The 14,752-nt window shown below is 43.7% G+C and overlaps 1 protein-coding gene across 1 annotated transcript in view; it reads right to left on the bottom strand.

The window, feature by feature from the left end:
* The window catches only part of MINDY4B (MINDY family member 4B), a 44,207-nt gene that overhangs the window by 18,865 nt on the left and 10,590 nt on the right, over positions 1–14,752 (bottom strand). Inside the window, exons 4-8 of the mRNA XM_070793158.1 lie at positions 11,585–11,704; positions 10,689–10,780; positions 8,075–8,240; positions 6,954–7,019; positions 184–254 (exon numbers count right to left, since the gene is read on the bottom strand). Coding sequence (XP_070649259.1) covers positions 184–254; positions 6,954–7,019; positions 8,075–8,240; positions 10,689–10,780; positions 11,585–11,704 — 515 coding nt within the window. The remainder of the gene's footprint in view (positions 1–183; positions 255–6,953; positions 7,020–8,074; positions 8,241–10,688; positions 10,781–11,584; positions 11,705–14,752) is intronic.

Raw genomic sequence — 14,752 nt, 5'->3', positions numbered from 1 at the left:
TCCCATGAATATGGCCAAACCGACTATAGAAAAGGATGCATCAACAGAAGAGTGTCTATTAGAAAAAAAAAATAGCTCTCATGTTTCCAATAAGGCATGAAAATACTTTCCAACACAGGAGAAGGTAGTTCATATGACCCCAAAGCTACAGGAAATACCTGTGCAAATATTTGTAGCATTTACCTTTCAAATGTTCTGGAGAAGATCAGGCTGTAAAGAAATAAGATGACGCCATGGCATCCTTCTCCTTTGAACTATTTGGAAAACAAAGGAAAAACACATTTGTCTAAATGCTGTGCATCTCTGTGTACCTGTGGGCCTGAATTCAAGGATTTACAGCCTGAGGGATTTTTTCTAGCTGATGAAAGGACAGTGGAAGCTGTCTCTGCTTCCCTAGGTCATCTCCTCTCAAATGCATCCTCTTGCCTTGCTTCAGGCCTGCCCGTGGCACCATCATTTTCTTGGTTTTCAATCTGTCTTTCTTTCTTCCACTTATATCACGTGACTCTCTTTGACTCATGGCTAAGACTTCGTGTATTTTCCCTCTCCGTTTTTCCAGCATCCATCCTAGCCCAGCCCTTCAGAGTTGCTCTGGATGGCCTTTATCTAGCCTCCCTCAGTCACTGCTTTCCTCCTCATTACCCTGTTAAACTCAAGGGGAGCAGAGTTTTCTAGAAATTGGAGTTACAGAAATCTGAATTCAAAACCAATTCTATTATACTAACTCCAACTCACTTTGAGTTTCAGTCTCATCTGTAATTGCAGATAAAAATACCTTTTCCCTAGGATTATTGCAGAAGTTGAAGGAAATAATGTACAGTGCCTACCTTAGTTTTGTTTTGTTTTTTTGTCATTGTTTAGTCACTCAATCATGTCCTACTCTTTGCGACCCCATGGACTGCAGCACGCCAGGATTCCTTATCCTTCACTATTTCCCAGAGTTTGCTCAAACTCATGTCCAATGAGTCAGTGATGCTATCCAATCATCTCATCCTCTGTCATCCCCTTCTCCTGCCTTCAATCTTTCCCAGCATCAGGGTCTTTTCAAATGAGTCAGCTCTTTGCATCAGGTGGCCAAAGGATTGGAGTTTCAGCTTCAGCATCAGTCCTTCCAATGAATATTCAGGACTGATTTCCTTTAGGATTGACTGGTTGGATCTCCTTGCAGTCCAAGGGACTCTCAAGAGTCTTCTCTAACACCACAGTTCAAAAGCATCAATTCTTCAGTGCTCAGCCTTCTTTATAGTCCACCTCTCACATCCATACATGACTACTGGAAAAACCATAGCCTTGACTAGATGGGCCTTTGTTGACCAAGTAATGTCTCTGCTTTTAATGTGCTATCTAGGTTGATCATAGCTTTTCTTCCAAGGATCAAGTGTCTTTTGATTTCATGGCTGCAGTCACCATCTGCAGTGATTTTGGAGCCCAAGAAAATAAAATCTCTCACTGTTTCCATTGTTTCCCTATTTATTTGCCCTGAAGTGATGGGACTGGATGCCATGATATTTGTTTTTTGAATGTTGAGTTTAAAGCCAGCTTTTTCACTCTCCTCTTTCACCTTCATCCAGAGTCTCTTTAGCTCTTTGTTGCTTTCTGCCATAAGGGTAGTGTCATCTGCATATCTGAGGTTGTTGATATTTCTCCCGATAATCTTGATTCCAGCTTGTGCTTCATCCAGCCTGGCATTTCTCATGATGTGCTCTGTATATAAGTTAAATTAGCAGGGTGACAGTATACAGCCTTGACATATTTCTTTCTCAATTTTGAACTAGTCCACTGTTTCATGTCCAGTTCTATCTGCTGCTTCTTGACCTGCATACAGATTTCTCAGGAGGCAGGTAAGGTGGCCTGGTATTCCCATCTCCCTAAGAATTTTCCATAGCTTGTTGCAATCCACACAGACAAAGGCTTTAGCATAGTCAATGAAGCAGAAGTAGATGTTTTTCTAGAGTTCTTATGGTTTTTCTATGATCCAACAGATGTTGGCAGTTTGACCTCTGGTTCCTCTGCCTTTTCTAAATCCAGCTTGAACATCTGGAAGTTCTCAGTTCATATACTGTTGAAGGCTAGCTTGGAGGATGTTGAGCATTGCCTTGTTAGCATGTGAGATGAGTGCAATTATGTGGCAGTTTGAACATTCTTTGGCATTGTCCTTCTTTGAGATTAGAATGAAAACTGACCTTCCCAGTCCTTTGGTCAGTGCCAAGTTTTCCAAATTTGCTGGCATATTGAGTTGCAGCACTTTCACAGCATCATCTTTTAGGATTTGAAATAGCTCAGCTGGAATTCAATCATCTCCACTAGCTTTGTTTGTAGTGTTGCTTCCTAAGGCCCAGTTGACTTTGCACTCAAGGATATCTGACTCTAAGTGAGTGGTCACACCATTGTGATTATCTGGGTCATTAAGATCGTTTTTATATAGTTTTTCTGTGTATTCTTGCCACCTCTTCTTAATATCTTTTGCTTTTGTTAGTTCCATACCATTTCTGTCCTTTATTGTGCCCCATCCTTGCATGAAATATTCCCTTGGTATCTCTAATTTTCTTGAACAGATCTCTAGTCTTTAGCATTCTGTTGTTTCCCTCTATTTTTTTTGCATTGCTCACCTTGGTTCTTAGAACATGCTATTAATAGAACCACAGAAAAATTACTATCTGCCCCTTTCTAAGGGACTTCTCCCTGTCTCTTTTCTTGGCCAGGTTACTTTTCTGCTCTGAACTTTCTGAAGGTGCCCTGTGAGCTCCAGGATATAATCCACCCACATTCAGGGCCTCCCACTGGTTGGCCTTATCCTGGCTTTGTGTCAGTACTCTACCTGCTGAGGAGAAGAAACTCCTTGGCTGGCTTTCAAAGTGCCCAGGGTTAAAGCCTTTTCTTTAAAGGAAGGTTTCTGTGAAAATGCATATGCTTTCCCTTTTGTGAGTTAATCTGTGCTTCACTATCTGTGTGCTAACAAGGGCTGGAATCTCATGCAGGAGAACAAATTTCAGTGCCACTAGAGCCAGATGGGAACCCAAATGGCTGTACTGCAGGACGTGAGAGAAAAGGGGAGAGGTGGAGCCTGAGGCACAGGACAGCACCCTTGGGTCAGTTTCCTGTTGCTGTCTTAACAGATGACCACAGACTCGATGGCTTAAAATAATGGGAATCCATCATCTCAGGGTTCTAGAGGCTAGCTGTCCAGCCTTGGTATCTGTGGACTCGATCCTAACTGCTGGTCAGTCCACGTTCCTTCTGGAGTCTTTATGGGAAATGGCGTCTCCTAGTGTTTTCCAGGTTCTGGTAACGGTCTTAATTCCTTGGCTCGTGACCCCACATTGCATAGCTTCTTCCCTTCTGCTTCTCTCATTGCATCCTTTTTTTCTGACTCTCCTGCCATCCTCTTTCTGTTTTAAAACCATTATGATTAATCAGACCCACCAGAAAAATTCAGAATAATCTTCCATCTGAGACGGTGAACTTAATCTCATCAGCAGTTCCTTTTGACCAGTTAGGTAACATCATTCAGTCTATCACGACTTGTTTAATGGGAGTCACTGCTCCCCGTATCAGCTAATGGAGGGCATGCTAGATAGAATATAGGTCTAGTGCAGCCAGATTTTCTGATTTGGCCAGAAGGCGCTAAACCTTTAGGTTTTGATATGGAATTTTCTGATTCTTTTTGAAGTTCACTGACTCAAACTTTTAAAAATACAACACCAGGTGAACTGACACTGCCCATCCTGTGTGGTAGATGTATGAGTTTCCTACAACTGCCTACAAGTGGCCAGAAATTCAACAGAAGTTTATTCTTTGAAAGGCTTGAAACAACAGAAGTTTATTCTTTCACAGTTCCGGAAGCTAGAAGTCTGAAATCAAGGTGTCAGAGGAGGGCCATGCTCTCTCTGAAGGCCCGAGAGAAGGAACCTTCCTGGTACCTTCCTAGCTTCCTGTGGCTGCTGGCAGTCCTCGGCGTCCTTGGTTTGGGAGATACATCTCTCCAGTCTCCACTATTGCATGGCGTTTTCCCTGCATGTGTCAGTGTTTATGACCAAATTTCTCTTTTCTTATAAAGATAGAAGTCGTTGGATTGAGGCCCACCCTCAGCCAGCATGACCTGATGTTAACTTGATGACATCTGCAAAGACCCTCTGGCTGAATAAGAACACATTCGCAGCTGCTGGGGCACACACATTTGGGGGGGGGGGGTGATGCAACTCAACCCATAATAACAATAGGCCTGCTCCCACATGTAGCCCTCAGTTCTTCAGCTTGTGATCCCTGCCTCAAGATAGGCACAGAGATGCTTTTTTTTTTTTAATGTTTTTTTAAATTAATTTTTATTTGGTGTATAGTTGCTTTACAAGGTTGTATTAAGTTTCTAGTGTACAGCAAAAGGAATCAGCCATATATATACATATATCCCCTCCCTTTTGGATTTCCTTGCCATCCAGGTCACCAAAGAGCATTGAGTAGAGTTCCCTGGGCTGTACAGTATGTCCATTTTGTACATAGCATCAGTGATGTATATGTGTCAGTCCCAATCTCCCACTCCTTGCCCCACCTCCAGAACTGTTGTTCTTTGATAGTAATGACATTGGGCGAAGGTCTGAATGGAGGCTGATCACACAGGCAGCCCCTGGTCTGGGAGTGCCCTTGAGAGGGGTATCTATGAAGCAAGATTCCCCCTCACTCAGGAAATGGTGCTGGCCCTTCCCCAGCATAGCTACGGTAATGGTCAGCTTGACACGGGTAGCTCTTGTGCCGAACCCACCTGCACTGTGCAGTCTGATTCCACTTCTGTTTATTACTTATTCCAGCTTAACCCTTAGCCTTTGAGGCGAATCCCTATATATAGCTCTAGCTCTGATTTTCCAGTTGTCAGCTCTGGCTACACTTAAGAAACCGTTGCAGATGTGAAAGTCCTTCTTATTGAATCAGACTCTCCCAGGGCTGAGTTGAGGAGATGGAAGGTAGAGAGGGAAGGGTTTTCCTCTGTTGACTAGGAAAGTAATTTCTTAAATGGTTCCTCTCTGTGTAGCCCCCTTAAACATCTCTCTCTGCAACAGAGAGTCCCTAAGCAGGCTTCAATTGCACCCCACTCCAGTATTCTTGCCTGGAAAATCCCATGGATGGAGAAGTCTGGTGGGCTGCAGTCCATGGGGTCGCTAAGAGTCAGACACGACTGAGTGACTTCACTTTCACTTTTCACTTTCATGCATTGGAGAAGGAAATGGCAATCCACTCCAGTGTTCTTGCCTGGAGAATCCTAGGGATGGGGGAGCCTAGTGGGCTGCCTTATATGGGATCACACAGAGTCAGACATGACTGAAGTGACTTAGCAGCAGCAGCAGCAGCCTAACATTTCATGTCAGATAATTTAAAATCTATCACACAGCTTTGATTGCTTTCATATTGCTATTGGAACAAATTACCATAAATTTGTAGCTTAAATAGTACAGATTTATTTTATTATCTTATAGTTCTGGAGGTCAGAAGTCTGAAATGGGACTTACTGGTCTAAAATTAAGATATCAGCAGCTCTAGTAGAAACTAACACAACATTATAAAGCAACTATGTGTGTGCGTGTGTGTGCTCTGTCATGTCCGACTCTTTGCAACCCCATGGACATGCCCTCCAGGCTGCATGTCCGTGGGATTTTCCAGGGAAGATACTGGAGTGGGTTGCCATTTCCTCCTCCAGTGAATCTTCTGACCCAAGGATAGCACCCGCATCTCCTGCATTGGCAGGAGGGTTCTTTACTACTGCATCACCTGGGAAGCCCAAAACAACTATACCCAAGTGAATAAAAAAAAAAACATTGTCATCAGCCCTGCATTCCTTCTGGAGGCTCTAGAGGAGAATCCGCTTCCTTGCCCTTTCCATCTTGCAGCAGCCTATCCACATTCCTTGGTTCATGGCCTCCAGTTTCAAAGCAGCAATAGGGGTGATGCTCTTTTCATATCACACCACTCTTCCCCTCCCTTCTGCCTTCCTCATCCACATATAAGGTCCCTTGTAATTACACTGGACCCACCCACGTAATCCAGGATAATCTCCCTATTTTAAAGTTAGCTGATTGGCAACCTTAATTCCCCTTCACCATGTAATGAAGCAGTCATGGGTTCCAGGTGGTAGAGTACAGACATCTTTCAGGAGACTGTTCTTCTGCCTACCACATAGACCCAAGAGCTGATGGAGGAGGTAGGTCTGGGGTAACTAGTTTATCCAAGAACCTATTGCTAGTGTGTGTTTGACAGCTCATGCTCAAGTTTTCCATTGCTGTGACCTTTGAAAGGCCTGGAGCTCTGAGTTTCATGAATCACATTCCCCTTTCCACACATACACATGGACTTATAGTTACCCTGCTACATTGTAAGGTTCTGATTCTTCGGAAAACCAACTTTCCTTTCTTTCTCCGCAGAGGCATCTTACAAAAGCACCTTGCGTTTTCAACCATCGCTGTCTCCTACTTTGTGTCACGCCTACCCAGGGGGTGAGGAAGACTCATTGCAGGGGAGAGCACTGTGCAGAAGGGGCTGCTAGAAGAGGTGGGGGGGCACCTTTTTCAGACAGAAAGTCATTTCTTTGAGCCAATGTGAATGGTCATTTTGGCAATTTAGACTACAATTTTTATGTTTTATCCCTCAGAGGACGCAAGAATGCTGTAAAATTTTCTCTTCCCATAAAAGCCATCTTGCTGTATATGCCCTCTATAGTATTATTCTTTGGGTTTGATTAGCCAAGGAGAAAGAGGCATTTGTGAGCAGGCCTGTGTATGATCTAGCCTCTCTCTAGATTGTGGGGAGGGACACACAGGCTTCTCTTTCTCTCATTCCGCCCTCTCTTAGTCCTCAAAATGACCTGGTTTTCTTAACAAGCATCATTAGAAATATACTTTATAAAAGGAAGAAAATTCCTGTAAGATCAGTTCAACATAAAGGAATTACCTCAATACTTAAACACTTACACATTGTAAATGATCATAGATGAATTTCTCAGTGGCTTCTTTGTCTGAAAGTTCAAACAGCTGGAGCTATAAGTCAGAAATAGAAGATAAAAATGAATAGGAAGATGAAAGTCACATCTAGAAGATGTCAACTCACTGTTATTACCTCAAGGGAGTTCTTTGTTTCATTGCAAAATCACAGTGCTAAAACTGACATATTATCTTACCCAAGGTCATGTAAAACATACATGGTAAAATTGGGAGGCCACCGGTCTCATGTTTGCATTCCTGTTTTAAACCAATATGGTATCTTGAGAAGGAAAACCATAAACACATTTTTTTCCGTAATAGGTAGAATTTAGCCAAGTTTAAAAGATTAGTTATGAAAGTGTAGTTTTATGATAATTTCAGGCATGAGATTTTCTTTTTAAAAATGTTTTTGTTGTAGTTAATATATGGTATTATATAAATTACAAGTGTAGTATCTAGTGATTCCCAATGTTTAATGGTAATATTTCATTTATAGTTATTATAAAATATTGACTATCTTCCTCGTGTTGTATAATATACTCTGTAGCTTATTTTATACGTAATAGTCTTCACCTCTTAACTCCCAAACCCTATGTTGCCCCCCGTCCTTCCCTTTCCACTGATAACCACTGCTTTGTTCTCTGTGTTCTGTGAATCTGCTTCTTTTCTCTTAGGTATGGAATATACTTGTTTGTTTGTTTGTTTTGATATGGACTGTTTTTAAAGTCTTTATTGAATTTGTTGTAATACTATTTATGTTTTGGTTCTTTGGCCATGAGGCATGTGGGTATCTTAGCTCCCGGAGTAAGGATTTAACCCACACCTCCTGCATTGGAAGATGAAGTCTTAACCACTGGACCACCAGGGAAGGCCCTGGAATATTCTTGATCATGGTAAATTTTGAAAGGAGAAATTCACAGCAGGCATCTCTGTCTTGGCTGCTTGGGTTCCTCATGGCCTTGATCCTTGCCTCTTTGGTCACATCAGATGCTTACATTGTAGAGGTCCACCCCAGAGCAGCAGTGGGCTTCTAACTCCCTTGCCATGGTGAGTCTAGTACTCACCCAGGCTCCAGCACCTTTATCGGGCAGGATGGGCAGGAGCGCACTCACCCGTTCAGAGAAACCGTCCCCAGAGTAGCCAGGAGTTGGGGCGACATAAGTGTCCTCAGTAATGAGGCAGATGGTGGCCTTCTGAGCTGCTCCTGCGGCCCACAGGATGCCTGCGAGCGCCGCCGCCAGCGTGTGGTCCTGATCGTGCTTGCTTATCCTGCACAAGCTTTAACGCAGAAGGAGGGGAGGAACACGTGGCAAAGAACATCACCTAGCCGAAGGCCCGGGCCTCCACTTTCAGGAGCCCTTCTGAGTACGGGATGGCTCTGTTGGGCTCCTTCATCAGCCTGCACTCCGAGAATGTCGTGGGGTCTTGTCCTCTCTGCCCCCACGGAACAGGCATCCTCATCCCAGCACACTGTTCCTCTTGGCTCTCCACCCTGTGCATTACGGTCGCCACTGAATCCCCACACTGTCCTCTCTCTTGAACTCTAGTCAGGCTCCATCCAAACTCTCTAACCCCATAACACAGGCCCTTCCAAAGTGCAACCCCGAACAGTCCTCCCAGGTTTATCTCCCAGACTTCATTTTGCAAACCCTCTGCCCCAGATAGACTGGTCCCCTGGATGTTGTTTCTGCGTTCCACCTCCATGGTTTTTCTCATGCGCTGCCTTTAATATGCATGTCCTGTCTGTGCTTCCTGCCTGATCACATCCTACGTGTCATTTGAGGCCGCCTTCAGGTTGCCCTTAGTGACTTGTAACTTACTCTCATCTGGCACTCACTGGGTCCAGCATTTTCCTAAGCACCTAACACATATCACCTCATTTAATCCTTTCAACAAGCTGTGAGGTGGACACTATTATTTCTCCTATTTTAGAGGTGAGGAAGGGAAGACAGGGAGGTTGAGTAGTCTGCCCCTAGTCTTCTGCCTTTACAGCAGTAGAGCAGTGACTTGAATGCAGGCAGTGTGGCTCCTGACTTAACCATTAGATTATCCTGAAGCATTAGCCCTGTCAAGTAATCCCAGCGGGTCCGACTTCCCTGGAAATGAGAGCCAGTCTTTACATCAGAGACCTGTGCTATGCTCATTTTCTAAATATTTAACATTGACAGCTGCGGTCCTAATGAAGAAACACCTGATAGAGGTTAGCGAATGAACTCAGCCATGGTTTATAAAATCCACCTAGATCTATGATGATACAGAAATGAGTAACAAGAGCCTCATACTCCAAAACCCCAGTGCAAGGTAGAATGAGAATAAAACAAAGTGCTGGGAAATTACAGAGGAAGGAGAAAGAACTTGTACCTGGGAACATTCAAGAAGGCTTCATGGAGATAGTGGATCGTAGCTGTTATTCATTACCATTGACTTAATACCAAGTACTGTGCTAAATGCTTTCTATTTGTATAGCAAATGTATGTGTTTCATCTAGACTTCTTGGGATCTCTTACTCAGTTGGTGGATACATCCTGCCATTGCTTTGGGTACTTTCGCTAGCGGCTCGTAGTTCTAAACTTTCTGAAGACCTGGAGCCATCTTCCCTGAAAGTGACTAGGAGTTGTGCCACCTTCCCATAGGAGGGTACATAGTAGATGCCTAAGCAGGAGTGAGAGGTGAAAAGGCCTCACCCCTTATCTGAAGGTGGAGCAGTGCCCCACTGCCGAGAGCTCCCATGGCTCAGGCGGAACCTAGCCATCACTGGCAACCACCTGCTTCCTCCACTTCTCTTCCTTCCTGAGCCTGTTTTACTCTGCTCTCTTATGGGTTTCTTCTGAGGACATTCATTCACTTAATAAATAACCTGCATAAAGAATTCCCGTCTTTGGCTCTGCTTCTAAGGAACCTGGCAATTCATGTTCTTAGGATAGATGAGTATTCAGTTCCTGTTTTGGGTGATAACTTATCCTGCTTGAGGATACGTAGGTGCCTTTTAATTATTTCTGTTTCTCCTAATAGCAATCATATAACCTTGCACATGATAGGGGCTTGTTGACATCTAAGAACAAAATAATTTGAACTGATTTTTAAAAAAATAGGCAGCCACCAAACACGGCATTGCCAGCCTGATTAAACGGGAGGGTGAATTCTCCAGTTATGAGGCTTTTCATCACCCCTTTTGTTCTCTCTCTGGAATTGTTAGGTTGGGGCTTCCCATCAAATGTTGTCAGTGGAGCCCACCTGGAGACCTGGTGCTTCATTTTACCTGCCAGGGTGGTCTGCGGTGGAGCATAAAACCTGTCAGCATTATTCCTGCAGCTGAACCTTGAGGGGGACTCTGGGCGAGCCCTCCCCAGTTGTGAAATCCAGCCCCTCTGGGAGAACCAGGACCATTTCTGTCTCTTTTTATTTTTTAAGATTCTTTTTAATATGGACTGTTTTTTGAAAGTCTTTACTGAAATTGTTACAATATTGCCTCTGTTTTATGTTCTGGTTTTCTGACTGTGAGGCATATGGGATCTTAGCTCTCTCTCCAGGGATCAAACCCGTTTCCCCTGCGTTGGAAGGCAAAGTCTTAACTACTGGACTGCCAGGTAAGTCCCCACTTTTTGCCTTCTGAGTCAAGTCTCCTTCTTGAGGCAACCCAGGGGATTTTCCCTGGTGATTATTTAGCCCATAAAATTTTTCATAACATGGTTAATTCTTTTCTCATCTTTCTCATAGGCCTCTTACCTGAGGAAGTTACAGTCTTTTCCCTTCCTTGTAAACAGCAGGTATTTAATGATGGGTCCTTGTACAGCCATCTGAATGCTTTGGACACCTCCCTGAAATGGGAGTGGATAAATAGTGAGGAGCAGGGCTTTACAATGAATGGTATTGGAACCCTTAGGGCCCACATTATAAAAATGAACTCTTGGAAATGGATGTCATCATTTATTCTTCTTGGCAGCCTTTTCCCTCCTGATGCACAGCATCCCTAGGCTTAGCAAAGGGACACTGCACTCTACAATGCCACACCTCTCCATGGACTATGGCCGGGTGCCATGGCCAGACTAGAACCTGCAGTGACTTGCTTCTCCGTGGAGCATTATAGCCAGCACCCCAGGCTGTCTGTCTTCCTCTGTCCTGCCTTCACTGTGCTCCTGTCTCATATTCAACTTTGAGATTTGCAGGAAGTAAGGAACTAGTCAGCTAGCTCTTGAAATTCTGTGTGGCTAATGACCAATGATATGAATTATTGAGGTTTTGGCAGATTCATTTCTATATTTGGCAAAACCAATACAATATTGTAAAGTTTACAAATAAAATAAAATTAAAAAAAAAATAAAACAAGTTAGAAATTCCTAGATCTCTCTCTACCTCTAAATTCTTAGTGATGCTTAGGACTTTGAAAGAAGAGCTAGGAAAACCAGAATTTGGAAGAGGATAGGGAAGAGTTTGAGACTTTATTACATTCTTGATAGTGTCTTAGAATTTTCAACACACTAATTCTGTTATCATTTAAGGTTACATTTTAAATTATAAACATGTTTCTACATTTGATTATAATGAAAACATGCATTTATATGGAGGAGGATGGAAGGAAACACAGGGAGCATAGGATTAAAAAAGAGATCACCTGCACTTACCTTTCCCACTTGCAACGCGAAAGCCAGGTCAGAAAAAGGCTCATGAAACTGGAAATAGGCCTTTGTCCAGTCAGAGCTGAAGACCTGGATGGTATTTCCAAAGAGGGTCTGGCGCAGTTTCTGAAAAAAAGGGAACAAATGGTTCAAAGGGTATTCTTCCTAGACACAGCCCTTAGCAAATAGCCCTAAGCCAGGTGGTGGAATCACGGAGGTGGGCCTGTCCCTTTCCTAGAGTCAGGTTAGCATGTTACTCTGTTCCTCTGAGCATGATTGTCCAGCCCTCTGCAAAAGGTTTGCATCAGGTTCACTTAGGACACTTTATCCTGAAGGCCCAGAGCATCGACTCTGCACCTGTTGCCCCCGTCTGAGTTTTGTCCCTGTGTCTGTCTCACCCTCCATTGCCAGCCATCTTCCCTGCTCGCTCTTACCATCCATGATGAGGCTGCAGTTCTGTTCTCATGCCTCTTGTCCCTCCATCCATGACTCTGGAACCTCTACCTCTCCTGCCTTTGGGTCTTTCTCTCTTGCTTAGAAAAAGGGAATAGGCAGGCCTCTATGATTGTAACCTGAGTGTGATAGTGGTGTCAATGGTATTCAACAAGCAGCCTCTGTTCTTGCCCTAGAATCTTTATGATTTTTTCTGGATACTCTGCAGCATGTTGAGATTAGAGAGGGTCTTTTAGAAAATCCCAGAAAGCTTGGTACAAGCCTTTGTAAACCAAACACATGACAAAAAGGGAATGCCTTTATAACCAGAGACACAAGAATCTTTGAGTATGTGTTAGGTCCTGTGTGGGGTATAGATGCGTAAAGAGTCTAACCTTGCAACCATGTCCAATAAAGCATGTGTGACATTCCATTAGACAAAGTGCCAGGAGTGAAGACGACTTCTGACGGAAGCAGTCAGTGAAAGCTTCGTGGAAGAGCTGGCATTGAATGCTGGCAAATGGCATCTAGTATTTATTGAGCATTTTCTGTGCACCCAGGACTGCGCTAAGTGCTTTGAGTTCATTATGTTAATTTAATTCTTTGAGAAGGGTCCCATTTTATAATTGACCATTTAAATTGACCATTATGAAATGACCATTTTATAATTATCCTCCTTTAACAGGAAAGTATTTGCAGAAGATCACCCAGCCAGAAGAAGCCAAGCTGGGATGCACACCCAGTCTAACAGCACTGAGCCGCCTCCCAGCTTCAACCCTGTATGTGCCTTCCTTAGGACTGCTGTCATTTTTATGTGCTGATCATTGTTGACTTAATAGCGCTCATTAGCTTGGGCCACTCTTTGGTAATGTAGAAAACATTTAAAATGTTTATTTAATTATTTAAAAGGACCCTTTACACCATGCCCTTAATGGGGAATCAAAGTCACTTGCCATAATAAAAAATAGAGAAAAGCAAACACCGTATGTTAATGCATATATATACACGAAACCTAGAAAAATGGTACTGATGAAGCTATTTGCAGGGCAGGAATAGAAGCGCAGACATAGAAAATGGACTTGTGGACACAGTAGCGGGAGAGGGAGGGACGAATTGAGAGAGTGGTGTTGACATTTATATGCTACCATGTGTGAAATAGCTAATGGGAAGCTGCCATATAGCACAGGGAACTCAGCCCAGTGTTCTGTGATGACCTCGAGGAGTGGGATGGGGGAGGCTGGGAGGAAGGCTCAAGAAAGAAGGATTTATATACACATATAGCTGACTCATGTTGTTGTACAGCAGAAACTAACACAACATTATAAAGCAATAAAAATTGCTCTATAACATTATAATAAAATTAAAAATTAAAAAAAACTGTACAGAATAGTGACCAAAAGTAAATACATAAATATATAATAGAAATAAAATGATCTTATTGAATCATGCTAGAAACCATTTTCTATGAAGTCTCTAACTGAGCCCTGCACTCTTTTTAATTAAAAAGGGAGATGGTGGTGATGGTTTAGTAGCTAAGTCATGTCTGACTCTTGTGACCTCATGGACTGTAGTCCACCAGGCTCTTCTGTCCATGGAATTTCACAGGCAAGAATACTGGAATGTGTTGCCACTTCCTTCTCCAAGGGATCTTCCTGATCCAGGAATCAAACCCAGTCTCCTCCATTGCAGATGGACTCCCCCATTGCAGGTGGATTCTTTACTGACTGAGCTACAAAGGAAGACGTGAATATGTCCTTAAGTGGTCTTCTCCCTGGACTGCCAGAGTGAAGAGGGGCCTGAATTTCCATGATGCAACTCCATGTTATTCAATGTCACTTACTGCCGCAGCCCCAAACACCCCATACTCCAGCTCAGGGACACGTCCCACACTCTGCAACAGACCACACAATGGCCTGTCACTTGTAAAGGAGGGGAGGCGGGGCAGAGAGGAAGACCTACAAATGCACATACATGGTACCAGGGTATCTGGGGACAGTGAGCAGTTCAGTGAGGCTAGAACATTGCCTGTGTGTGTGTTCCAGGGTCATGGGGCAGAAAGTCAGTGGAAGCTCAGACTGGAAAGTACCTCGAATCTGATTCTGGAGTGTTTTGAACAGCACGCTCAGGCATTTGGAGCTAGTTGAAGAGTGTGGACAAATGGAACATGGAGCACAACTGATCCAGAGCCAGAGTACCTCTTCTCAGCAGTGCGCAGAGCAAACCCTGATGGTTTCCAAGAAGGACACATGCAGGAGAAGCATGCATCTGGAACAGTCTTATCAATGTCCGACCAGGGTCTGCTTCCATGTGTCCGTGCATGATAAGTCGCTTCATTTGTGTCCCACTCTTTGTGATCCCATGGATTGTAGCCCGCCAGGTTCCTCTGTCCAAGGGATTCTCCAGGCAGGAATACTGGAGTGAATTGCCATTTCCTTCTTCAGGGGATCTTCCAGATGCAAGGATCGAACCCATGTCTCTTGCATCTCCTGCATTGGCAGGCAGATTCTTTACAACGAGTGCCACCTGTGGCTGGAGTTTATTTCTTGGCCACCCGGCTCCTACCTTTGAAAGAAAAGATTGTCTCAACAGAGAAAAAGGAGTACAGCAAGGCCGTCAAAGGCTGTATATACCAAGAGAGTCCCTTGGACAGAAAGGAGATCAAACCAGTCAATCCCAAAGGAAATCAACCCTGAATATTCATTTAAAGGACTGATGCTGAAGCTGAAGCTCCAATACTTTGGC

The sequence above is a fragment of the Bos indicus genome, chromosome 1 (genome assembly GCF_029378745.1).
Source record: "Bos indicus isolate NIAB-ARS_2022 breed Sahiwal x Tharparkar chromosome 1, NIAB-ARS_B.indTharparkar_mat_pri_1.0, whole genome shotgun sequence".
NCBI lineage: Eukaryota > Metazoa > Chordata > Mammalia > Artiodactyla > Bovidae > Bos > Bos indicus.
This window is presented reverse-complemented; position numbering and strand designations above follow the sequence as displayed.